At 46.2% G+C, this 27,084-nt stretch overlaps 1 protein-coding gene across 2 annotated transcripts in view; it reads right to left on the minus strand.

Annotated features, from left to right (window-relative positions):
* Uxs1 (UDP-glucuronate decarboxylase 1) overlaps positions 1 to 27,084 on the minus strand; it is a 79,604-nt gene that overhangs the window by 5,024 nt on the left and 47,496 nt on the right. For both annotated transcript variants that reach the window (XM_048352481.1, XM_048352482.1), the window contains exons 8-13: positions 26,754 to 26,813; positions 23,720 to 23,841; positions 13,540 to 13,659; positions 6,540 to 6,583; positions 1,987 to 2,047; positions 86 to 143 (exon numbers count right to left, since the gene is read on the minus strand). In XM_048352481.1, coding sequence (XP_048208438.1) covers positions 86 to 143; positions 1,987 to 2,047; positions 6,540 to 6,583; positions 13,540 to 13,659; positions 23,720 to 23,841; positions 26,754 to 26,813 — 465 coding nt within the window. The remainder of the gene's footprint in view (positions 1 to 85; positions 144 to 1,986; positions 2,048 to 6,539; positions 6,584 to 13,539; positions 13,660 to 23,719; positions 23,842 to 26,753; positions 26,814 to 27,084) is intronic.

Genomic DNA, 27,084 nt, shown 5'->3' on the forward strand with positions numbered 1-27,084 from the left:
TTCAATTAGCTTGTATTCACTACCCAATTTCTAGTCAAAGTATTATCAACAGATCAGGTAAGTATAACTGGTTTCTTATACTTACCAACTAGGTTTTTAATTAACTGGGCAAATTCAAGGATTGTGTGTTCTTCGGGGTTTCCCTAAGGAAGAAATGGGATTCAGTTAAAAGTGAAATTACCACAGCAGCCATCCCTTACCAATCCACAAGAACATCTTGGGAAATACATGCCGGCCAATATGTCTGTCCCCCAAAGCCACTGGACTTAGCTGCTGTCCTGGACTTTTGCCTGAGCTCCCCGAATCACTGAAATGCTCTAAGGTGATGGTTATTCCCCTGGCCAAGTGCTAGCCTGAGTCCTCTAGTCCGCCTGTGCACACGAACAGCCTTCAGGGAGGCTAACAAGGAGACATACTACTTGCCGACTTTCCCTTTCCGCCTTCTGTTTCTGAACTCAAGACCTCGCAGCTGCTAGCCAGGGACTCTACCACTAAAGGTACTCCCCAGCCCCAGGACAACTTGTGCATCAACATCCTTGTGACAGCTGGGCTACTTTTCATGAAGGGTGGTTTCACAAACTTGGCTGTCCTAAGACAACGTATTTCCCTCTAGGAGTCAACAGCTTCAGTAACAGAGGACTTGAAGCTGACAGGGAAAGCTGTGGCAACCATGATGACTTTCATACCAGCAGGCAGAGGAACCAAAGGGACCAGGAGCTGTATAAAGTGAGCTTCTAGGAGAGGGGGCTAGGAAGACAATTCCCCTCTCGCCTTCCTTATTCTCGCTCTTCTTATTCTGCTTGTACCACCCAGCCACAAGAGACCACGGTAAAGGGGGCCATTTTGTGCTCTCCATTCTCCTCACTCCCCATTTCCTCGGTTAGTCTGAAGCCAGAAGGTGAGAGCAGCAGAAAGGTGCCCAGCTGTGAGCACAAAGAAAGCCTGGCTGGCAAAGTGGAGGACGGGAACGTGGACGCAAGTGGGGCTTTGTCTACTGCATGTCAGGTGGGCAAATGCTCCACAAGAATGGAGACTCGTAATGGAAGGTCCTTTCTGTCCTGCTTTTAAGGGAATGGTTTTTGAAAAGTGCATCCAAGGAGCGCTTGGCTTGGTGCTGCAGCCCACCGGCACCCATGGACCCACGACAGTCCAAGCTCAGGGAAGCACTCTCTCAACTCGGGAGGAAACAAATGCACTGAGACAGCCGGTTACAGAAAAGGCTTTGGACTAATGGGCTTTCAGGAACTTTCAGGCAAGCACCGTCTACCCACCCTGGGACCCCCAAAGTACTATAGGAGGTATGGTGCAGAAGACGACCTGAAATGCTGGCAGCATCCTAACAGGTGACAGGGCTCTGCAGGTGCTTCTTGTTGGCAGAGTGTTGTGAATGATAGACAGTTGACCCACACTGAACACAAGTTTTACAGGAGGCACGACAGAATCTCTCAGGAATCGGGGACAGTTGGTGAGAGGACTTGGTGGGACACAAGCTTTGCAAACCCTTGGAGGAAGGTCACTAGCTGGGAATGGCACCCAGGGGAAGTAAGGTTACTGGGTGTGTAAGTGAGATTTCAAGGTAAAGGTGAAGAACTTCCTGTTGAGAAGAACTGGCTAAGGACAGTGACCTGCTCTGAGCAGAAGCAAGTGCCACCAACCTCAAATCTGGATATGAGATGGGACAAAACTACCCAAGGATCCTTCCTGCAACAGGAGATGGTTGGGGCTACAGGCAGGGAGGAGGGGGCCGTGCCTTCCAGCTCTGATCTTTACAGACAAGGGCTCTTCAGACACAGGCAGTTCTGTACTGTTCATTACGAGGCTCGCTGTGCCTGGCAGACGTATTCTTTGTGTCTCTTACTTTGCTTTGTTTTGCTTTTATGGAGTACTTAGTACACCACAAACAAATATGCCCTCCACATACCGAGGGCAAAGGAAGCAAAGGGGCTGTTCACCCTGCCCTGGGAGAGCAGAGGGGAGAGCACTTACCAGGTTGACAGGACTGCTGACATTACTGTTCATGAGCACCACCAGGCCGTTCACCAGATCGCTGGAAGAGAAGGGGAGGGGGCTCAGGCTCTCCCCGCAGAGGCCTGCCAGCACTGAGCGCCCCGCACCAGGTACTGGCCCTCCCCCAAGAAAAGTCACCGCTTCCCAGGAGAAAACAAACACCCTCATGGAAAACTGGATGCCAAAATGAAACCGTACAGAAATTAAGGGCGGTGCAGAATAATGCTACCATGTTTATGGATGAAATGACCACGTATGACATCTGGGATTTGCTTTGGAGGGTGGGGTGGGAGAATTAAACAGGATGATGAGAGCTGGGTGATGGGGTGGAGTTTGCCCCCTCTGCATTTCAGAAATCCTGGACCAAGTCAAAACCAAAATACACCTGAAAAAAGAGGGGGTTTGCCGAAGTCTCCAATCAAAGCCCAGGTTTACTGTGAACCCATGTTAGCTGACCTGTACAAAAGCATGCCTATTTTATAAAATAAAATCTGCTGAAATGAATGGAGTCCAGTATGTGTAGTCTCCATACTGGCAAATCACAGACAAAGTCAAACCACGCGGAGTGTTGAAATCAACCAGAACCAGTAGTGCTCCCTACCCTCCAACGCCCAACCCACCCCCAGAACACCTCACATGGAACTGTTGGGGGGGGGGCGTGCCTGGATGTTTCAGATGGATCATGAATTGGCTGGGCCATGAAGGTGAAGAAGGTAAGTAAGCAAATTTTCGCTTACCAAAGTTTGGTTCTTATTTTCAGAAGCTTTAAAGTGTGGCTCTGTTAAAAAAAAGTTACTTCGTAAAAATGACACCTCACTGCTAAACATAAGAACTTTCTCTGAGTCTACTGTTCATTTGCTACGCTTAGTAGAAGACGTCTCAATTGTTTTTTCCTGGTGATCCAAAAGAAGTCTATTTTGAAATCTCTCCCTCCTCTTCCTCCATAATTACTAGCGAGGAGCAGGCCATTGTATGTCATGATCAACTTCCCAAAGAAAACCCCAGATGGCTTTGGCTTCCTTTGGATTGGGGGAAGAAAAAAAAAAAAAACTGGGGGGAGGGGGCGTTCAGTGAACAGATTAGTTCTGCTTTTCCTTTCTCAACAAATGGGCATTCTATACGAACATGCTTCACATTTCACTCTCATGTCAAGGGCAAATGCAAATCGCTGTTGACCTCGAATGACTTCTTTTTTGAAATAGGAACTGGAAAAAAAAAAGTCACTTCATCATTATGGCAGAAATCGTAGGCAGGGCAATCTTGGGCATCTGAGCCGCGCATTGAAAAGGAGACATTAAAAGCTGCCATTCAGTAGCACCGCAAGAGGGCTTGAGGTGGACACGGCGGGGGGGGGGGGGGGGTGTCAATATGCAGTGGGAAGACGCTGACGTGAGCAGTCATCCTCGTGGGGAGAGGAGAAGGGACGTGCATCTTTTATGTAACTAGCTGGCAACTTTTAAGGTCCAAATTGCTTAGACCCACTCGTTTCACCTGAGCCCTTTGAAAGTGTCATTTTGACAAAGTGACTTTTTAAATAAATACAGCATGCCTTGTTATGTGAATGGAGACAGAATTTGACTATGGACATTCAGACAGTCATGTCAGATGCTGATGCAGGTGACACCTAGGCCTCTGGTCGGTCCCTGCCATGCTCTCAAGGCAACTGTGGTTCTTGGGGACACGGAATTTAGTACAGTGAATATGGATTCAGGGATTCCAACTTTTTTTTTCTTCTTTTGTGAAGTAAAGAGTATCAATTCCTAAACTAGCAGCTCGTTAAGACGAACAGAACAGCCAGCAACTGCTGGCTCGAGTTTGTAATTCTAGCTACTCAGGAGGCTGAGGTCTAAGGATCTTGATTCCAAGCCAGCTTGGACAGGAAAGGGCATGAGATTCTTTTCTCCATAAGCTCACGTGGTAGAGTGCTAGCCTTGAGTGAAAAGCTAAGGGACAGCACCTAGACCCTGAGTTCGAGCCCTAGTACTACAAGAGGGAGAGAGGGAGAGGAGGGGATGAGAGATGGTGGGAAGGAGGAAGGGAGGGAGGGAGAGGGGGGAGAGAGAAAGAGAGGGAGAGAGGGAGAGGTAGCAAGAGGGAGGAAGGAAGGAAGGGAGGGAGGGAGGGAGGGAGGGAGGGAGGGAGGGAGGGAGAACTGGTCAGTTTTTGGAAGAATGTATGTTGGGAATTCTTGGCACCAGTGTGGCAGACTCTGAAACTCGGTCACTGGATACCACCACAGTGAGATAGCACTGCAGCACCGTGGAGAGGGCTTCCTAAGAGACTTCACAGCTACGCATCTTGAGAAAGTAGGTAAGCCTTCGTTCCAAGCTGCCAGTGGCCCAGACTGTGTGTGTACATGTGTGTACAGAAACCAAGTGTGAGGCAAACTGTTCCTGCAGGTCTGTTACCAAGCACAAGTCTTACTCGGACCTGGGATATATCTTAATTCATACTTCACCCCTCCACAAAGTAGCTGAAGCTATTTAAAGGAGTTCTGCATGAGAAAGAAGGGTGGTAACTGGTCTCCCTCTAATTGCATCAAGTCTTGTGATACGGCATGTGATGTGGGAGCTGAGGACGTTAGGAAATCCAAGGTGAGTGCGTGCCTGAGGATATTAACAGTGCCTCAGGAAGTGGGTGATGGAAGATGGGATGAGAACACATTATTATGAAACGATGGCACTCGGCAGAAAGAAGTTGTCGACGGACGTGGCCCTGCTGCAGAAGAGTGCTCTGAGACTGAAGTTTCTCATGTTACACGGTGCCTGAGCTACATGATTTGAAATGGGGAGAGTCTTGAAGCAGAGGCAACTGCCATCTTCCCCAAAAACTGCCTTCCTAGAATAAGGTCACCTGCTGGGTCACACGTGGGCTTGGTGTATTTCCCTGATAGGCTTTTTGTCTTGTTTTGGCAAGACAGTAACAGGTAAGGGGAAAACACCAAAAATCACTTAATAAGGTATATATTTCCTTATTCTGTTTCTTCTGGACCAAATGTAAGGATTTATAATTACTATTGAGAAAAATCAGCAGTTGCTGTTTTAACCTCTTAAGGTTAGGAGTTCTATTTTATTTTTTTCTAAGAGACTCCTACTAGGTGCCCTGTCTAATCAGGTAAAAGCCCATGCGGTTGCTCTGGCTGAGGCAGAACTGAGGACAGGCCAGACCTGCATCCCATAGCCAACCTAACCCTTCTGTTGTCCCCAAGAGGGCCCAAGATACCAGTAATGGCATTCCCAAGCACTCTGGAATATTTGCATTAAAGAACAAAAGTACATGATGTCAAAATATAAAAATGGGTTTTTACAATGAACTGGGATTAGAAATTTCTATAGAATTTATAACAGCCGTGTTAGTGGTGGGTGGAACTTCAGTACAGTAAGTGCTTGTAACTGGTAACTCTTTTCTTGGAATCCACACAACATTCTACAGTTAGTCAACAATTGTACTGAGCAACAACAAAAACAAATTTAAAAGGATTGCAAACAAAATCAACTAACTAACCAAGCAAAGAGGAAAAAAAAAACCCACAAAAATAAAAAGCATCACCTGAAACTATTCTAAAGAATACATTTTTCTCTTGCATTGCGTCAGCACAAAGTTCAATGTTAGGACACTACTTACTAGTATAACCTTAACGAAGACTCTGTCATCCTCCCGAGAAAGTCACCTTTAAAATGGACCTGATTTCACTATCTGCAGGCTTGAAGGGTGATTAGGGTATCCATTCATCTCTTAACTTGGCTGGCAATGAGATCATACAAGCTGCCCTCAGCACTGGGCCTCTTTCACCTCCACAACACTAGGTGGCAGTAAAAGACTAACTCAGTTGTCAGAGAAGTGACTAAGATGAACATCAGATTTTAAAAAACGTTGTTGTTGTAAAGCTGATGTACAGAGGGATTATGGTTACCTAAGTCAGATAAAGAGTACATGCCTTTTTGGACAATGTCACTCCTTCCCTTGCTCTCTCCCAGTTTTTCCCTCCCATCCCCACCCACAGTTTGTATGGTTCATTTCCATCATAGCGTCCGGTGACTCACTGCTACAGCTCAGCACACTACCACGCGTGACTATGCCCCACCATTGCTGTGTCCCCTCCTTACCCTTCCACAGACGGACAAACAAGACACAAGGAAATGAAAACAAAAACAGCAAATAAAGAAAAGAAAAAACCCTCTTGTTTCCAATTCCTGGAGTTCATTTCGATAAATATTATTTTATATGGTCAAAGGTACATAGCGATTGTGTCTATGTGATTCTCTCCTAAGAATATCCTCCCCCGGCCTCACTGTGTGTGAATGCCCAGAGGCCTGTATATTGTATCATGTCCTAGTATATATTTTTTCTTTTACCATCCAGTATGTTTACTTGTAGATTTATAGGCACATTCTAGTCAGTTTTAAGTTTGAGAGAAAAGCAAGAGGTTTCCAATTATAACACTAAAAATCAATATTAACCAGTATATATAGAAGAGTGAAATAACACATACAGTAGATACTGAGCTGTTCAAGTCTATTCCACAGCCTTACCTGACATACTGGAAAGCCCTTGTCTGAGACCCGGATCCATACACCTAGAAGAAAACCAACAGTTAGCACACCAGCACTGGAAACTGAGGTCCCTCAAAATTCTGGGGTACTACTCACACCAAAACAGATTCCCCGAAAGGGAGGTGATACAGCTTCAAAACATCTCAAGCCGCATCTCACCCTACTTCAAACTTATGCCCAATAGTGAGAAGGTAGCAAAAACACCAAAATGTAAAGATCTTCACCAAAGAACAATTATCTGGAGGAATTTACTTCTCTCTGGGTCGCATTAAGTTCTGGGGAATGCAATCTCAGTCCCGCTGGATAACTGACCCACATGCAGAGAGCAATGCAAACATTCAGCGGAGGCTTTCCACCTTACTGAGTGGCTGGAACACAGCCCAGACAGGACAACAGACGCAAGATGAGGCAGGTGTGTTCTCGTACTCTGCAACTAGCTGCCCAGTGACCCCAACAGGTACCAACGTCAAGCTGCCAGCCTCCCAAGAGACTAGATGGGAGCAGAGGGACAGATCTGAAAGTCTTATTAGTCCCTGCTCGTTCTTCCTATACAAGAGGGTCATAAAAACTGAGGAGAGTAGGATGAGGCAGAGGACTGTCTGCAAGGCTACTGACCCTCCTACCTAGCCTGTGCTCTATACATAATCTCTACATCTGTACTTCTCATCTTGGCTGAGCAATGGTATCCCCTGAAGCCTTCTAAAATGACCAGTTCCTGAACCCCACGTACAAAGTCAGACTTAGATAATCTGGGTAAGACCAGCCTTATTATTAAGTCCCTAAAATAATTCCAGTAATTTCTGGGAAAGCATCCCCTCTGTGAACTCATCTGTGTCCTATAGAAGCGTATTAGCGCAACACCATGTATAACTACGTATTTATACAAGTTGAGCACCTCTTATTCTGAAATGCATGGGCCCAGGTGTTTGGAACTCCTTTTTGTTCAGTTTTGGAATTTCTACATAAACACAGTAATAACTTGGGAGTGAGATCCAAGCATAAACACAAAATTCACTTTCATTCTTTATACACTTACCCATTAAAGTCTAAAGGTAATTTTACACAGTTTGTCTGCACTTTGATTTTGACTTGTGATATATAATATTCTGTGTGTGATGTCATGTTGACACTTGGAAAGTTTTAGATTTGGGAGCATTTGGGGTTGTGGATATCCGAGTTGGGGATACTCCACTTGTGCCATTAACGAAGCCTAAAACAGAGGCTCTGTGAGAGTCTTTAACATTCCTGCTCACTGTCGGCTGTGGGGGGAAGAGGGCAGCTGGGACAGTGGCCTCTTTCAGAAAAAAAAATTATAATAATCTGGAGCACCCTCTCCCCCACTGCAGAGATAGCCCCAGCCCCCTCCCTGCCCCCCACCCTTACCCCATTACGGCTTCTGGGAATTCATCTCACCTGGTCTGGGCAGGAAAGGGGTAGCGGCAGGCAAGAGAGGACCGCATGCCTCCCATGTCCTGAAGCCATTTTAAAAGGCAGGTTGCAAAAGCAAGCCCCAACATGCATTCACACATGCCAGTTCACTTGGCTCGCACTGCTCTCTTTTGAGTTTCTACCGCAGAGTCAGAGGCCCGGAAGACAGGCTGGGGAATGCCGCAGCCAATGTCAGCAAAGGACCCCAAGCACAGACGGAGGCCCCTAGAAGCAGACCAGCTGCTTGTGGGTACTGACGGAACCGGCCTCTCTCACTTCCTTGCCATTCATTCAGACACACTCGTCTGCGGGGCTCACCTTGGCTACGGGCCTGGCCAGAACGTGAGCGCTGCTGGGCCCGGGGTGGCAAGGAGCACCTGATCACTGCGGGCGGGCGGGCGGTCCCTGTGCTGTCCTCCCAACAGACCGCGGGAGACCTAGCACTCCTGCGCATCCCACAGGACCGGAGTCATGCAGGGAATGCCGGAATCAAGGGACCAGGGTCTACACGCAGGACAGAGCAGCGTGGCGACCTGGAAGCCTTCAGGAAACGGAAGGGGCAAGCCTGGAGGTGGAAGGGAACATGCTGCTGACTGCCTAGCACTGTTCACTCCACTATGTGCTGTGCTGCTTAAGATGCGACCGAGATTTCCTGCCGAATCCCTTCAGTCCATCTCCAAAACTTCTCACGGATCCATCTGTGATCTTATACAGTACTGCAAGATCTTTGTACAGTCCATTTAGGAAGAACCCCCTCCCTCTCTGTTTCATCACCTTCCATCTTAGCAGTTTTCTCAGCTCTGAACACCCTGTCCTGTCTCCTAGAAGAATCCCGGTAGAGCTGGCCACTGCTGGCTCACTCTTGTAATCCTAACTACCCAGGAGGCTGAGCGCTAAAGATTACCGTTCAAAGTCAGCCCTGGAAGAACAGTCCATGAGACTCTTATCTCCAATTAACCATGAAAAAGTCAGAAGTGGAGGTGGGGCATGAGTGGCAGAAGGCCAGCCTTGAGCAAAAAAGCTAAGGGACAGCGCCCAGCTCAAACCCCAGAACCAGAACAAGAAGAGAGAAGAAAGAAGAAGGGCAAATCCTGTTAGGGTGGAATGGCCAGAACTCCCAGGTTCCTATGCTGCCTCCTACTTTCTTCTATACACTGACTGACACTATCCTTCGTGATTGTTAAGTTCCCACCAGTCAATGCTGTGCTTAGAGCCGAACTCAATCTCTCTCTCTCTCCACAAAGTCTGAATGCTGTGTCTCCACATGCACCATGAAGACTTCCTATGCTCGCAACAAGTGTCAACGAATGACTGTTACTGTAACAGAATGGCATGCTTCTCTCCAGAAACGGAAGGTTCAGGATCACCTAGGACTCTATAGTGCCCATCAAACTAAATGTCACATCCATTTTTAGTTAAAAGGAGAAAGATTTATATGGTCTGAAGAGAAACCAGAGTATTCACATCCATTTTTAAATTGTTTCTTTAAGGGTAATTTGTCCCAAACTGCCCTTTGGAAAGGCTTTATAAATAACAGAGTCTGGGATTCATACTCCAATTCTGCCACATACAAGCTGACCTGGGCAAATTCATCTCAATATGCTGGCTTCTTTCTGCAAACTCAAATAAATTTGTGGCAAAACAGAATTAAACCCAAATGCGAATGTGTACGCTGCAACTAAATTGTGAGCCAACGGGTCTTCAAAGAGAAACTTGGCAAGCTAGCTCCACCTGGGCATACTCATCTACTACTTTCCAAACTTTCTAAAAGTAGGACACGATATTTCAAAACTTTTGTGATTCAACTTAAAAAACACTGAGGCATGGCAATGTACATAACCAAGCAACACACCTGCCAGATTCTCATGGCTTCTGATACAGTAGCAAGTAAGACCCAAAGGCTGAGGCCTGCTCAAGGACTGAACTTTGCTGAGCTACCAGATAACAGAAGCAGCTTGGAAGGTAGGTGGTTCCATTATTCCACGGGGGAAAGGGAAGGGCCAGACTCTGGTCGCCTGTGTCACCCTAGCTACTCAGAAGGCTGAGCTCTGAGGATCATGATTCAAAGCCAGCCTAAGTAGGCCAGGCAGATTCCTATTTCTAATCAACCACCAAAAAGCTAGAAGCAAGGGTGTGGCTCTAAGTAGTACAGTGCTAGCCTCCAGTGAAAGGGCTAAAGGAAAGCACCCAGGCCCTGAGTTGAAACCTCAATACTAGTACCAAAAAGGAAAAAAAGGGGGGGGGGGTAGGGGGAGGAAGGAAGGGACTGAACTGGATCCGTCTGCCCTGAAGAGGTCTTCCTTTCATTTCAAAAGAAACTTGTTGGGAAAATAAAATCCTGGTCTTCCTTTCATCTCAAAAGAAACTTGCTGGGAAAATAAAAACCTATCTGCTCTATTTCATTTCCTTAAAAAGTGTTCCAAAACACAGGCTGGGTAGAGACAGCCCCTTGTGGCTCTCTCCAGGATTCTTAAGAAAACCATTTGACAGAGCAAGAAATATCCAAGTTGGACAAAAAGCATAATAAGGTAGTGACTTCAAGTTCTTGATGGGAGAAAGAACTTTGTGTGACAAAAGGAAACAAAGCACGCTTTAAAAGGTCTCCCCAAGGGCTCCTGCAAGGCATCTAGGAAGGAGGAAAGCCTGGCATGTTCTGGATTGATGGCGCTCTCAGTGGCACCAGTGGTCTTGTCCCTCCTGTCCTTGGCACAGCAAAGTGTTGGGCCTGAAGACAAGGCCTGAGTTATTGCCATCTGCTAACAATGAACGCATTTGGGGGCTGGCCAGGGAACTTACCCTCCTCCCTAACACTCCCAGCACAGATAGGGGCCCTCAATATAGTTCAGGAGGCAATACACTTTGATCTCATCGCGTAGGGAGGGTTACTGAGAGCAGTGTCTGAAAAGGTACCAGGATTCTCCCCTGAAGAGGCAGAATTCTCAACAACTCCAGAGTCTTGGTATCTATGGGAACTGGTTTCAGAATACTCATCAAAAGCTACAGATGCTCAGGTCCCTTAGATAAAATGGTGTAGCAATGTACATATACACTACGTACATCTTCCTGTGGTACATTAAACCATCTCAGATTACCTAATTCAATGTCACTGCCATGTCAATAATTGTTATACTCTCTTATTCAGGGAATGATAATGAGGGGGAAAATGTCTGTCCATGTTCTGAATTGGCACAATTTATTTTCTAACCTACGACTGTAGGTTGAATATGTATGTGGATGTGGGCCTATGGATACAGAGGCTAAGTGTAGCAGCGAGAGGGACAGGAGCAAGACACCTTGGACAAACAGCTACAACGGCTAGCTTCTAGGGACATGTGGCTATGCTGCTTTTACTCAGCGCCACAGAAAGTGGCCACCATAAACTCAATCATTTTATCAATATTTATCTTACACTGCCCGAGTGCTGGGGCCTGGGACACAGCTGTGAATAGAATAAAGTTACTGGGTTACAAGGGCTAACATGTACCAGCAGGGGGCTGGAAAAGGAGTATTTTCAGTGACACGTGTAATGAAAATGACCATGATAACCAGGGCCACGATGTAAAGAGTGCTTCAGAGGGATCCTCCTCAATACACCGAGTAGAATGTCCGAAGAAATACCCCCAGGACAGGTCACTGGGTGCAGAGCGGGGAGCAGTAAGGCAGGCCAGGAAGAGGCCCGCGGACTGAGCAGCTCCTGGGGTGAACACCATTGGAGGCTAGTGGGCTTGTTTGCTGTCTCTCCAGATGGTAAGCACTTGGGAAAGGCTGAGAACAGAGGGGAAAGGAGCGGTCCCAGGGCAATCCATCAGCCATCAGGATGCACTGGGGTGGAAAGAAGCACCATGTAGGACCCTCTGTCAGGGGCCCAGTGATGCCACTTAGGGAGAAAATGAGGTGAGGAGGAGAGCCAGCTATGAGGAACTCAGAGCTGGTGTTGGACTCAGCTACATCCAGCAAAACCCCCTTGCAGAGCACCTCTGCCTGGGGGAGACAGGGGAGAGGAACATACTAGGTACAGGCTAAGCCTCTGTCCTACCCAGGTAGTGGGGCAGCTAACCCATGAGCCACAGGTATCATGGAAAACATGGATAACCTTGACAAAGTTATGTAATTTTTTTAAGAGGAGGCTCTGGGTTCAACTCAGGTTGCCATGATTTGCCACAGAAGCCTAGAAATTGATTTTTGTGCCTCAGGGTTCTCACTTAAAAAATGGGCATAATGTCACTGGAAGCTATAGAACTGCTATATATGTTGAGTTAACAGCTGTAAAGATCAGAGAAAAGATCAGCGCTCTAACCGTTGATCAGGTGGCTGGGAGACGGATACCTAAATGCAGACAGTCCACAAGAAATGATGGTTCAACCTTACAATGGCGCTACTTGCCTGGAACCCCATTTGAAGTCAGGGGGCATCTGGATCCAGGATGATCTGAGAACTTTTCAACTAAAGGTGGGTTTATCAGAATGTAATCCTAATGAGGGCTGAGGAGTATCTGAAGAGTCACAATGTTTTCCCAAGACACAACCAGCCAACAAAGAAACCACATGCAGGGTTCTCAGGACAGATGGCTAGTCTCTAGAGTCCCATCACACTGAAAGACTCTAGATGGCTACAGACTGGAAGAGCAAAGCCTTTGAGGCAGAGCTTGAAGAAGACGATGCGGAAGTCCAGAGGAGAGAGGAGACAGGAGAGCCAGAATTGTGCAAATGAAGGAACCCAACCAAACTTATAAGCAGGCCGGGGGCACAATTCCACAGAGAGGTGAAAGGTTCAAGGACTGGTGTGGAATGTGCAGTACCTCCCACCCCCAACAATGTCCAGGGGGTACCAAGAGTGGTGTCAGCAGACATCTTCATGTGCCTTGTGACTCCAGACCAGGGAAGCTTCCTGGAGGGAGGAAGGAATCAAGCCCTTGCCATTCCTGGCAAGTAAGTGCCTGGGGTCAATCCATAGTCAGTTCACTTTTTTCCTACCCTGACCTGATCCTTCAACCCAATATACCAAGAAAATGATAGGAGTGGGTTTTTGTTGTTGTTGTTGTTATTTAGTGCCAGTATGGTGTTTGAACTCAGGGTCTAGACACTGTCCCCTGGCTTTTTTCTCAAGGCTGACACTCTTACCACTTGAGCCACAGCTCTGCTTCTGGTTTTTTTTTTTCTGGTTAACTGGAGATGATAAGTGTCTCAGAGACATTTCCTGCCTGGGTTAGCTTTAAACTGTGAGCCTCAGAGCTTAGCCTCCTCAGCAGCTGGAATTACAGGCACGAGTCAGGTGTTTGGCTCATTTCTGAACAGGCACAAGCACACCAAGTCCCAGGCATGGACAAGCGGACAAGTTGTGTGCATGGATTTCATGGTGAAACAGTTCCTCATCTGGGTTCTGTCTCCATCTCTTCATTCCCCTTCACAAAAGTGGCAGCGATACAAATGACTATGAAATGGCAATTCTGCAATCATTATTTCCTGAATCAAGATTTGCTGTCCTTCACCTCTGTGGGCTGATTCTCGATTTGAGTAACAAGTGCCCCCCGAGCTCAGCGGGTGGTACCTACCGTGAGGGGTTCCCCCTGAAGTGCCTGCAAGATGAAGTTGCTGACCACCCGCCCGTCGTTCATGTGCATGCGTGGCCCAAAGGTGTTGAAGATCCTTGCCACTCGCACCTCTACACCTTCCTGAAACAGAGGGAGAAGAGGAAGTGAGTGCCCCCCTTCCCAGTCTGCAGGTATGGGTTTCCAGTCCCCTGCATAGAAAGCAGGCGGAAAAACCATCTGCTTTTCATTCCAGGCCAGAGCTCTAGTAAAGATCATCAACGTTGTCCCAGATGTCATTTCCCAAAAGGCGCCGATGTCATCATTCAGGTAAGAGAGGCTGTGTGACAGTCTTTGAGAGGGCAAGGGGAAACTTATGTATGGAAATTGTTTCCCAATGAGTATCTACTTGTCCAAGTGGCACCGTGCTCTAAATACTCTTTTATCACTTTTTTCACAGAACACATTTTACAAGTTTATCACTCAATATAGATCCCAACGTCAATGAGTACTGGATAGCTGAAAGAAATAAAAGAATCAAAGTGCTTTATCTTAAACAAAGAGGGAACTACCTAAACATCCCTAAATAACTACCTTGCATCTACCTCCTAAATTTCTGTCCTGGACACACACACACACACATACACCATAGTACTGTTTAATACAGTCATCCCGCTGTTCATTTTTTTCATCTCTACATTTACTGTCTCGTCTTTTAATGCCTATTTTTGCAACAATAGACAGACATTCTTTTCGTAATCTGGCAAAGCATACTTTCAATGTGTTTGTTAAAGGCTTCCCAAGCAATGTGGTTCAACGGCAAATGTCACAGGCTGCTTGGACAGGGATAACGAAGTTCAGTGCTGTCATCACAAAGCCCGAGTCAGTGGGCTTTCACGGCGTGTTGTTAGTGTTTGATCCATTACACTATGGACGAGCAAGCCTGGGGGTCTGAGGGCAGGTGGGATGAGGTGTGCCCAGGCAAGGCTCCTGCTCCTCCCAGGTCCTTCACCAGGCCTATCTCCACTCGTGTCAGCCACCATCACGGAGGGAGGAAGTGCTTACCTTTAGGGGTATTACCAAGTCAGCCCCTGCATGTGTTCAGCACAGGGCCAGTTGGTAATGGAAAATAGCTGCTACTGCCGTTCATTCATGGCTAATTCTACCACAGATCTGCATGGGCTAGAAATCTAGCAGACCCTTAGCTAAGGAGGCTGCTTTAGCACAAAACGTCTCCACTCTGGCGGTGAGTTAGAGGGACGTGCTGAAGAGTCCTAGGGGCTCATGTGAGCCCCCCAACTGCCACCTTTGCCCACGGCACCCTCATCTACCTCCCCAGGCAGTTTATTCCTGTACTGGGATCTGCAAGGGGCTGGAAGGCCTAGATCTAGTACACAGTCCATTTCCACCAACCAAAGTGATTTATTCGCGCTAACTAGCTCTTCTTTCCTAGGACCATCCAATTGATTATAATTTCAGATGAGCTGCTGAGATTCTTAGGAACATGACATGAGAGGGCTTATTCTAAGGCCAGGAATAAATCAACCCTTTTTTCTACTAGGCTAATTAGAATACCCACTAATCACACCTGTAGCTTTGCTTTCTGTGGTTTGAAGTTATCAGGGGTCTGAAAACACCAAGTGGAAAATTCCAAAAGTAAACAGTAAGTTTTAAACTGAATGACCTGGTAACCTCTCTCATGATCCTACTGTGTTCTGTCTGGGATGCAAGCCATGTCTTTGTCCAGGGCATCCATGCACTCAGTAGTTAGTAGTGGTCCTGTTGTCAGGTTGACTATGGTGGTATGGAAGTGTGGGTGTGTGCACGCACGCACCCACATGTGTGTTGCATGCATGTGCACAGGTAACCTTTCTTCTACTTAATAATGTCCCCAGGCCCTGAAGTAATCCTGGCAACAAAGATAAGCCAGAAAGAAGTCACAGAATAACTTATTTAAGTGAAATGATGAAAAAAGAAAAGTAGACATATGAAAAAAATTCATATGCTGAGGCCATTGAAATCTATAATAAGAACAAATTTACTTGGAAAATACTGGAGGGTTGGATGGTGGAGGGATACCAAAACAGAAGTGTGCTAGCTTTGCTGTCATGACATAGACTATAAAAATTATAGCTACTGTGCATGGTGAGTTACCAGTGAAGATAGAGAAGTATTAAACAATGGGGCCCAGTTTAATTTGTAGTTCCAAGCACCTACCGGGGGTCTTGGGATGCATACTCCCTGGCTAACAGGGCTTATTTACAACAGTGGGAAAGAGGAATAAAGGTACTGCTCCTCAAATGTACACTTGCATTTAACCACTGAGACCAGGAAAGAACCAGAAGCGGATGAAGATGGCTTTCTTCTAAGAAAATCTCAGCAAATTTAGGAAAGCTCAGTGTGCCCGGCCAGGAGTGTAACCAATCAAGTGCTTTTATGCCTTTGACTTCTACATCTTCAGAAAACGCGCTCCATAACAAGGCCTCATTAAGGCCTGAGCTCTGCAGACATGAACTGGCCAGTGCACACTGGCTGGCTGGCTTTCCTCTCCATCTGAATCTGCGAGGTCAGGCCACACAGGGCAGCAGGGGCAGCGAGTTAAATGGGAGCCCAGGGTGCCCTTGCAGTGCCTGGAGCCACGGGACCACTCGTTACCTCTGCCCACACCAGCCCTATCCTTTCCCCCAGAGCATGGGGCCATAAGGGCAGTTCCCAGGAACTGAAGCTCTCAAGCCTGGTTCACACCGGATCAGCCACACTTATGCCTAAGCTCAGAGATAAATGCAAGGCTGATGTCATTTTGAATGTGTGCACTAGCATGTCTCTTTCGAGCTAGAAAGGCAGCCCTTGTTCGTTCTACATGTCCACCTCTCATCATCCCTCATTAATGGTTGGACTCGGAAGGAGTCGTTTGTAGTTGCAGCTGTGTTAGCAACCACATGTGATATGAAGGTATCAGCATTCTACATCTCACACGTGGACGGAAGGCCAGCCTGTGATCCAAATCTACCTACCTAGAAAGGGAGAAGTCAGGTTGAGAACCCAGGAAGTGCTTGCCAGGCTATGGTATGTCAGCAAGGGAGAGCCTACCTCTGAACTACCAGTGGGCAAGCATCCATGTATAAGTGATGGCACACAATGCTCATCTGATTGGCCAAGCCCTGCCGGCCAGCTCACTGCCCTCACTGATGGGGAGGGCTGGAAGGTGAACAGGAAGCACTGCACAGGGAAGATAGGTGCAGCCCTGAAGAGAGAGCATCACTTCCACCCACCACAGGGGCCAAGGCCTGTTCTGCAGGAGATCCCCAGGACATGTCTACCCAAAGGGAAGAGCAAGAGCTCCCCAGCCCTTCCACACACGAACTCTTTAGCGTTCCTTTAATCTTCCTTGAGATAAGTTCACCTGCAGTGTCGCATGCTTACATTTTACTAGATATGTTCCCTGGCAGGGGACAAAGCCACTGCAGAACACAGCTCACCGGGCTCAAGCAGGATTCTCCTGGGTGCTGACGCTGACAAGTCCACATTCACTAAGAGGGTAGCAGGAGCGGCCACACCAGGCCAGGGAGTGGTAGGAATATGCCTGAAGCCAACTGGCTATCTTCCAACAGCCCTGCTGCTTTAGTGCAATGATTCATTCCCCTTATCCATGGTTTCAGTTACTCACCACCAAGAGTGAAGACAGTGCACTGAGGTATGAGAAACATTCATTATTTACTATAGCGTATTGTCATAAATGTCCTATTTTGTTATTATTATTTGTCTCTTACTGCACCTGATATAAGAATTGAATTTTCACAGTGTGTATGTATAGGTAGGATATACTGGGCTCAGTATTATCCTCAGACATCCACTGGGGCCATGAAATGTACCCATCTCTGGTAAGGCAGGGCCACTGAATTAAGAATTGGACTCTCTCTGGACAGTCACAGATTGTGAGACTGAAGGAGGATAGTCTCAGGAGAGGAATACAAAGGCACAACGCCTACGCGCATCCGATCGTATAAAATAATACGAAATCAACTCCAAGAAATGGAAACAAGGGTTTTTCTCTTTGTTGTTTTGGTTTTCTTTTCTTTCTGTCTTGTTTGTTTGTCTTTGGGAAGGGAAGGCACAGAAATGGAGGGACAAAGGGTAAACAAATGCAGCAGTGGTCCTCACTAGACAGCATGCTGAAAATGAACTAACACAACTTGTAGATGGGGACAGGAGGGAAAAACGGGGAGACAGCTAGAGAAGGGGTGGCACTGTCCAAAAAGAAATGCACTCATTACCTGACTTATGTAACTCTTCTGTACATCACCTTTATAATAGCAATAAAATTTTTAGATAAAAGAACTGGACTCTCCTTTTGAGTTCGCGATGTAACGGGCTACGCTAACACATTCTACCAGGACAAAAGAGCACAAATACCATCTTGCGAGTTCCCAGGTGGGAAGCAGAATATGGATAGCGGGCACCCTGTGAGCAAGTGACATGTCCAGGACACAAAGCCGATCCGGCTCTGGGAGGCCTTTGGGAGTAAATTTCATCCGCGAATACTGGATTGGTTTTGGCTTCTTTATTATAATATAATATACACACCAATTCTTTTATATATTTTTAAAGTATTCTGATGTAAAAAAAAAAAAGCCACACCCTCAAGGCCACTGGCTTAGATGACTTCTGAGAGAGCTTTCTGCCTGTCAGTCTACTGTTTTATGAATGGTTGCCTGTTTTGCAGACCCAGCTCAAAGGATGGGTGAGCCACAACCTCCAAGGCAGACTTACATGCACACTGCGCCCTGACCATAGCCTCTGGGTGAGGCCCCACATCTGAAAACCACTGGACCCACGAGCATGCAGACGTGGTACGCTGACCCCTCTCTGACAAGTTTACATTATTCAAAAGGGATGCTCTATCCTTTGATCCCAACAGCATCTCATTCATCTCTTTTTCTGTATTCAAATTTTGTTTTGAACACACTAGGATATTTCATTCATTAAGAGAATCCAAAACAGACTTCTTCAAAAGAATTTGATTTAAAAAGTTGCTCAGCCAGGCGCCGGTGGTTCATGCCTATAATCCTAGCTATTCAGAAAGCTGTAATCTGAGGATCATGGTTCAAAGCCAGCCCAAGAAGGAAAGTCCATGAGACTGATTTCCAAACAACCAGCAAAAAGCTGCAAGTAGAACTGTGTGTGACCTTGAGAAAAAAAGCTAAGAGGCGGCACCCAGGCCTTGAATTTAAGATCGAGTACCGGAGCATACACACACACATATACTCCTATTTATCCTCTTTATATTTTCATTCCATGTATATATATATGTATATACATACATATATTTAATGTATATATTCATATATAATGTATTATGTTTATGTAATACATATATAATATGTATATTATATATATATATGTTATATACTACATTTATCTGGTGTAAAACACATACAGATACCATAAAACATCTTCAAAAAAATGACAATTCTTAGCAAAGAGGGATGTGTCCTTATATACAAAAAGTAAGTTTAAGTTATTAAAATAATACACAATAGGTCAGAGGCATACTTGGGTCATCCTTTCTAAATGCCATTTGTCTCGACATCATAAGCCCTGACAGTAAAATATTAATTAAAAAGAAATCTCCAACGTGACAGGGCCCCAATGCAGCTGCCTGGAGATTCGCGTCCCCGTGGAGGGGAGCTGGTGAAGGGGACGGCAACAGTGCCCTCTGGCCCTGGCCTCTGTGCTCTAGACTCAGGACTTCGGAGAGCGCCACCTTCTTTCTTTCAGTACTGTTTCTCTGCCGACAACAGCTCACCAGAACGGCCAACAGGGAAGAGGCCACGCCCTTCGGGTGGCCAGCCACAGGCTCCAGGCCCTCCAGTGGGCCAGGGAGCTGAAAACGAAGTTTCAGATCCCACTTTCCCACCTGTAAAATGAGTTAAGCACTTCAACAGGGTGCAAGGAAAGAGCACGGCTTTGTCTCCTGCTCCTCTGTGACATCCACTTGACGCAGGCCGCGCAACCTCACCTAATACCTCCATACAGCGGCACACAGGGCAAGCACAACATCGTAGTGCCCCACAGGGATCCAGGCTCAGTAAACAAGACGTGTGAAATGAAGGGACAAGTCACGGTCCCAGAAAGCAAGTGTGAGCACAGAGAAGGGTAGACTAGGCCACACCCAGAAGGTAAGCCCAGCAAGCACAGCAAGGGTTCAGGAGCAAGGGTTCAGGAAAGCGCTAACAGGAAATCCTGAGCTATGGAATGATCTCAAAGTTTTCAATGTTTAATGGTCTTCAAAGCCTTCACATGGTGGGTTTGCCTCCTCTATTTTTCCTGCTTTTGTCTGCCTCTAGACGGCATTATGAGTAGCCTACTTTTCTTTGCTGTGGTTTATCTTTGTGTTCTGGTTTATACAACAATAAAGCATCCTGCCTAACTGTGTGGCCTCCATCCTCATAGACAGAGGAAAAGCACTGGTTCCTTCCCTCTTCTGCACTAATTCAGAAAAATGTGATGCTGGGGTGTGAGTGATTCAGAGCCCTGCCAGAAGCTCCCCAGGACGGAGCCCCATCTTTACAACACAGACAACAGGAATGGAAGGCCGGAAGTTGACATCACGCCTGCTTTGGAGACCTGTGAGAACTCGGGTAAAGGTCACCATGATATCTACCCAGGCCTGATTCTTGGCCTCCTCAGGAAGCCACACCATTACCCGCCTGCCTGTTGCTCGCAGAACTGGATAGGATTCTGGCCCACGAGGCCAAGATCACATCATTCCTTGACCCAATGGGCCAGGGTTGGTGGGTGCTACATTGCCAACAAGTCCTGATGCACACCCAGGTAGTTTTCACGGTGTCATCTCCGGATGACATCAATGGCAATGCTCACCTGCACAGTCGCGGGCCCTTGACCAGGTGTGCTAGAAAGAGTGATACACCCTAAGTACTACAGACTACCCAGAGCTACCAGACAGCCAAGATCCTATGTCCCACCTTCTTTTATCCAAAGAGTGCCGACCCTGTGTTCCACATGCAATTCCTAAGGCCAGTTTTGTAACAGGAAATGATGCGGGTGACATTCCAACAAGTAGGAGCCATTGTGTCCCCATGACAGGTGGGGCTAGCCATGGCCAGGACTGGTACATTTATTCCACTTTTGTCTCTGAGTCTCCTGGGTGGGAGGCCTGGTGACTCAAGGGAATAAACACTGTGCCAAAGATGGCCCTCACCGGGCAGGACCACCTTCAGATGGGGTTCTTGTCAGGGACACTTAGTCACAGGCATGAGGACCAGCTTTTCACACCAGGTTGGTACATTCTGTTACATTTTCCAGGGCGCTGCCCCGCACACAGTCAAACCCAAGGCAAATCGAGCAGAATGGAAGTGGCGAGTTGCGGAGTCGCCTCGGGGTTACGTTGTGCAGCCTCAGGCGTCAGCGGGACGTGTAGAGAGGACTCACTCAGTAACGGCGGGCTCCACCGTTACGCAACTGCGTGAAAATAACTGAATAACTGCCATGAGCTCATTCTGAAGGAATACCCCTGATGAGAAAATGATCAGCTAAGTGCCACTGTAAATCACTGAATGAATATTAGGAAGTTTCAGCCAATATGGCCTACCAGCTTTTACTTAAGTGATGATTCACTAAGGTATAGTTGTTGTAAGATGGAAACACAATGTGATGCATTTCTCTCCTCAGTAGAACCCAGACACGTTCTTTCCCTCGCCACGCCCTAGCCACTTCCCATAAGCACTGAGGTTGTCCTGTGGGTTTATGAGAATTTTAGGTCTAAATAATCTGGGCTCAGAAATAGTTAAGTATACATTCTTCTTAAAAATGATACTCTTTCTTAAGAAAAGTTGCTAATGTAAGACAACAATCCAAAGGGACTTAGAAAGCAATCAGATCATCTCTGGGACAGAATGAAAGAAGAGAGGTCTAAATACCTATAATACCAGCACATGGAATGGGGTTTTGTTTTGTTTTTTTGTCATGGGCTTGAACTCAGGGCCTGGGCGCTGTCCCTGAGCATTTTTTTCCTACCACTTTGAGCTACAGCTCCATTTCTGGTTTTGAGTGGTCAATTGGAGATAAGAGTCTCACAGGGACTTTTCTGCCCAGGCTGGCTTCGAACCACGATTCTTAGACCTCAGCCTCCTTAGTAGCTAAGATCAGAAGTGTAAGCCAATGGCAGCGGACACCATGTTTTCTTATATAGACCATTTATCCTACTATTTCACTAAGAAAATATACTGTCCTTATAACCTGACATGTTGAATTAAAGCCCCTTTGTATAACTACTTAAAGATAACAAAAAAAATGAAATAAAAAATAAAAGTGTTCTGTACACATAAACTGATATCTTGGATTGAAACCTATTTGTATAACTACTTAAAGATAAACAACAAACAAATAAATGGTGATGAAAGCCCCTCGCTCACCATAACGAGGCAGCTTGTGTGGCTTGACATTATGTCATCACCTTCAGTTCTCTGAGGCAGAAGATCTGACTGTCTGCACAGAGCAGTCAAAGACCGGAAGTCTCTCCTTGCCTTGCCAGTCTCCCAGGGCCTCAGATGTGTGCTGAGGTAGCTCTGCCCTTTCTCAGAAGTGTCCCCAGCTCGACTGGAGGCAGTACCTGTCCTGGGATAACATTGCACGTCCACATTGATTTCCTTCTGTCCCTCAACAATACATGGTATGTCTCTGAGGAGCCTCTGGCAGAAGAGCAGGACACACTGGCTGAGAGAATACAGGGAAGGGCCCCAGGCAGGTAGGGTAGACATGATAAGCCAGAGATGAGAGCTAAGGCCCACAAAGTCTCTAGAACACACAGAGACAGACCAGTTTATGGGGAGCTGGGCTTCTTGTTCTGTGGCAATTTTCGCTACAGCACATGGGTACCCAATCTAGCATACTGGTGAATAATACAGCATGCAAATAGTATCATTGTTGTTGTTATTTTCAATATACCATGTGAAATTATGCCCTTTTTCTTTTGTCTTTCTTTCCCACGGTTTTATCCCTGCCATCACTGTAACTGATTTTGGTACTCTGGATATTGTATATACGTGTACTGGAACTAGGAAAGGGAAGGGGAATACCAAAATCAAGAGACAAAGGATAAAAATACAAACCAATGCAACAGCAATACTTACAAAACTATATGCTGTAAACCAACTGTACAACTCATGGGAGTAAGAGGGAAATGGGGAGGGCGGAAGGTGGGGGAAAAATGAGGGAGGAGGTAACAAGTTGGTTAAGAAATGTATGCACTGCCTTACATATGAAATTGTAACCCCTCTGCACATCACTTTGACAATAAAGGAATGAAATAAAAATAAAAAAGAAATAGCAACTAGTACAAGTAAGTCCCTTAAGAGGTTCAGGTTAGGTATTAACAAATTCACTTTTACTCTAAAATAGAGAAAACTCCATCAATGAACCTGGTACTAGTGGAGTCACATCTGTATTCCTAGGTATTCAGGAGGCTAAGAACTGAGGGTCACATTCAAAGCCAGCCCAAGCAGAAAAGTCTGTGAGACTCTTATCTCCAATTAACCATAAAAAACACCATAAATGAGCCACTGGGCACTGGTGGCTCACGGCTGTAATCTTAGCTGCTCAGGAGGCTGAGATCTGAAGACTGTGGTTGGAAGCCAGCCCAAGCAGAAAAGTCCCCGGGAGACTCTTATCTATCATTAACCACTCAAAAACCGGAAGTGGAGCTGTGGCCCAAAGTGGCAGAGCACTAGCACTGAGTAAAAGAACTCAGAGAAGTGCTCAGGCCCCGAGTTGAAGCCCCAAAGCCCCTCCCCCCCCCCAAAAAAAAGCCAGAAATGAACATGTAGCTCAAAGTTGTATAGCACAATAGCTCGAGGACACTGCCCAAGCACTGAGTCCAAGCTTCAGTACCTATACACGCATGCACACAAATGCACACACGCATGCACACAAGAAGTGAACTGTTCATAACAGTTTACAGTACTGAAACCTAAGAGTTCACATCAAGGAAGCCATTTTCAACATAAGGAGATACATGGAAGAGGCTGCTGATAACACCATTAACTTCCAGTAGTGGGCAACTAGGCCTCCCCCAAAACCACCTCAGGCAAAATTAGCGATGATGTTCAAGTCTTTGTGATGTTTCCTGCCTGACCTACGAGGGCTCTTTATAGCTAACAAATAAGCCCAAAGCGGGGTTGGATACCTGCTTCATGTAGGCATAGCACATAGTCTCTGCGACACGTTTGCCCTCATCGTAGCAGGCCCGGGGTCCTATGGGATTCACGTGGCCCCAGTAATCCTCAGACTGAGGGTGGACTTCAGGATCTACGAGTAGGAAGAAAAAAACAAGGAAAAAACAATGTTTTCATCATTGCTTTTTCCTCTCCAAGTTTATATGCTCTAGCAACAATGCATATTTGTGAAGCAAAACAGAACTCTGGATTGATGTAAAAGTTTAGAACAGGAAAGGAATATCAAAGAGGAAGCCCAGTGTTCTATGCCCCATTATCTTAAGTTCTAGTGGGACACTATGTTCTATTACTGACATCAAAGATGATATTGGCTTACAAGGAAAGGCAAAAAGGATCAAAGCCTCTTAGTGTCTTCTCTTGCTTCCATAAATTATCATTAACTTTTAGATAGTAGACAAACTATGCGAAGAAATGCATGGCTTACTTTTGTACTTACAAAATGTATCATTAGAGAAAAGCATGTATTTATGGAACAAATTTAAAACACACCATCTACGTAGATAGGGATGGTTTTCACAATACCAGGACAAATCTGAGCCCCATTACGAGGGTAACAACAGCAAATTCAAATGTGGGGAGCCCAGGCAGTTCGGAAGAGGGGAGCAGTATCCACAGATAAGCAAAATTCCCGGTGCCTGTTTTCCGTACTTTATAATCTATTAGGGCATCAGGTTATTTAAAGAAGCCAGGTAACAAATTCTCTTTTATTTGGAGCACTGGTATATTTCTGGAATGTTTATCTAGTATACCGATAACTTCATACCCATTTTAAGTACAACCACAGTATAAAATGTACAGGCTTTGCCAAGAAATTCAGACGAAAACACACTCTGTTATAAATTCACATCGTGCTGATCTGTGCATGGTCTGACGCCAGCTTCATCATGATAATGGGCTCTGGCACGTGCGCCTGAGTCAGCAGAGCCTCTGGAGGCAGCAGTAGCTACCTCCTCTCCTCGACACAGTGAGGTCTCTGCTGCTGGGGCTTAAGACTCCCCTAGGAAGAGAAGTCTTCAGTGCACAATGGGAGAAAAGACGAAGAACCTAAGAGAGCTGCGGGTAACTGATCCCAGATATTTTTCTAGGAAGGTTTGACATGGTTGAACAAGCTAGACCCTAAATAGCACAGGATAGAAACTTCTGGCAGAGGATAAGAAAAAACTGGGTGGACACATTCGGCTCTCAGCTGGCACTGTCTAGACTTTAAAGTTTCCTCACAAAACCAAGTTAGAAAAACACAGAGGGAAACTACTTTGTATATACCAAGTAGAAGTCTAGTAAATAGTGATTTCCAAGGGAAATACGGTGATGCGGTGGTGTATGCCTACAATCACAGAACCCAGCAGGCTAAGGGAGGAGGATCATGGGTACCAAACTCAAAAAACCAAAGGTAAGTACATAGATAGAAAGACAGTAAATACTGATAGTAGAGAGATGATGAACAGATAGATACTGGATAAATTCTCACCATCACCCTCTTTATCCACCTCTTGTGAGGCTAATGGACTAAACAAAGGCTCCACAAAGGGAACTAATCATTAGTATAGGGCAATGGGTGGATTCTAAAAATTATACTCTTAAGTTCACTTAAGAACCCTAAAGGATACTAACCCTTATCAAACATGCAAACAGTAACTTGGATGAGTGAGGAGGAGGGGAAAAGATGTCCCCATGCCTTTAGGGGCAGAGAACAGAGGTGGAAGAATGCCTGCTTTGCCCTCTTATCTGGCTAGGACTTCAAAAGGGGGGCATGGACATCCAAGGAGCCACAAAAAGGCAATTGCATTGTGTGGAATTTCCCTGTTGCTATGTCTTCCTACATATTTGGTGTTCTTACTTTTTAAAATGTGTCTCTTCTGATTTTTGACCTTCTATTTCCTTATTCTTTTTATCAAGAAGAAAAACGTGAAATAGAGAAAATATATCAGGCACTGGTAGCTCATGTCTGTAATCTTAGCTACTCAGGAGGCTGAGGTCTGAGGATTGTAGTTAGAAGCCAGTCTTCAGCAGTAAAAGCCTGTGAAAGTCTTATTACCAGTTAACCAGCAAAAAGCCCAAAGTGGAGCTGTGGCTCAAATAGTAGAGTACCAATCCTGAGTGGAAAAAAACAAGCAAGAGTGTTAGGCCCTGACTTCAAGCCCAGTACTGGCACAAGAAAGAAAGAGAGAGAGAGAGAGAGAGGGGTGGGGGGAGGAAGAGAGAGTGAAAAATAGAGCAACAGGGAGAGAAGTCAGACAAGAGGAAAGAAGTAGAGACGGAGAGAGAGAGGGAAAGAAGGAAGAAAGGAAAGAAGGAAGGAAGGAAGGAAGGAAGGAAGGAAGGAAGGAAGGAAGGAAGGAAGGAAGGAAGGAAGGAAGGAAGGAAACAAAAATACACAAAGTATATCATGCCAATAACTGGCTCCCATTGCATCAACTAAACATCTCTCCCAAACCCTGCACCTGGTTGGTTTGGGGCTGAATAGGAACCAAGGGAGATTGAAAATACAGCTTACATTTACACTCCTGCCACAAGTTCCCAAGTGTGGGTGGCCAGGGAAGGATGACTGAGGGAGGTTCTGGAGTTGACTGACATTCCCTACTTAAAGTTCTCCCAGAAATGTACAACAGACAAGGCAGGCAATCAGTACATGTCTATTGTCAGAAAGCACGAAAGGCCACATTTTACTAAGTACTTACAGTAAATACTGCTCTTAGTAAAGTGTATGCCAACCAAACAGGACTCTATAGTAAATGTCGTTTCTAGGGAACTTGGAAAGCAGAACAGAAAAATCACTTTGATGGAACCAGAAGCAGTGTGTCTTTGTTGGCCCAGGTAAGGAAAAGGTAAACTAAGAGAGGCTATCTCCTCTGGGTGATACTGGAGGAGGGTCAGGCAGACATCGCACATCCTGAGCCCTGGTCCCTTCTGCACCCAAGTGGCAGGCAAACGGGCTGATGGGCCAGTGGAGCACCCCAACCCTCAACAGGAGCCCCACTCACTCACCTCCATACACCTCTGACGTGGAGGCCAGGAGCAGACGGGCACCCACCCGCTTCGCCAGCCCTGCAGAAGACAGACAGACAGACATATGGTCAGACATGTGACCAGAGATTGTTCTATGAAGAGTCAACTTTGTTTTGTGGCCAGTTTGAGCAATGTTTTTACTATTAATGGTAGCTGATGATATCCACCAGATTATCTGATCATTGGCATACACTTTAGACCAAAATGAAAAGCCCCATACAAATGGATCCTCAGAAGAGCAGAGTGTGGTCAGGTACGTAATTGTCAGCAGGGGGGCCTGTGCAGAGTTCTGTGATGGGTGCACCCATCA

Source organism: Perognathus longimembris, chromosome 8 (assembly GCF_023159225.1).
Source record: "Perognathus longimembris pacificus isolate PPM17 chromosome 8, ASM2315922v1, whole genome shotgun sequence".
Taxonomy (NCBI): domain Eukaryota; kingdom Metazoa; phylum Chordata; class Mammalia; order Rodentia; family Heteromyidae; genus Perognathus; species Perognathus longimembris.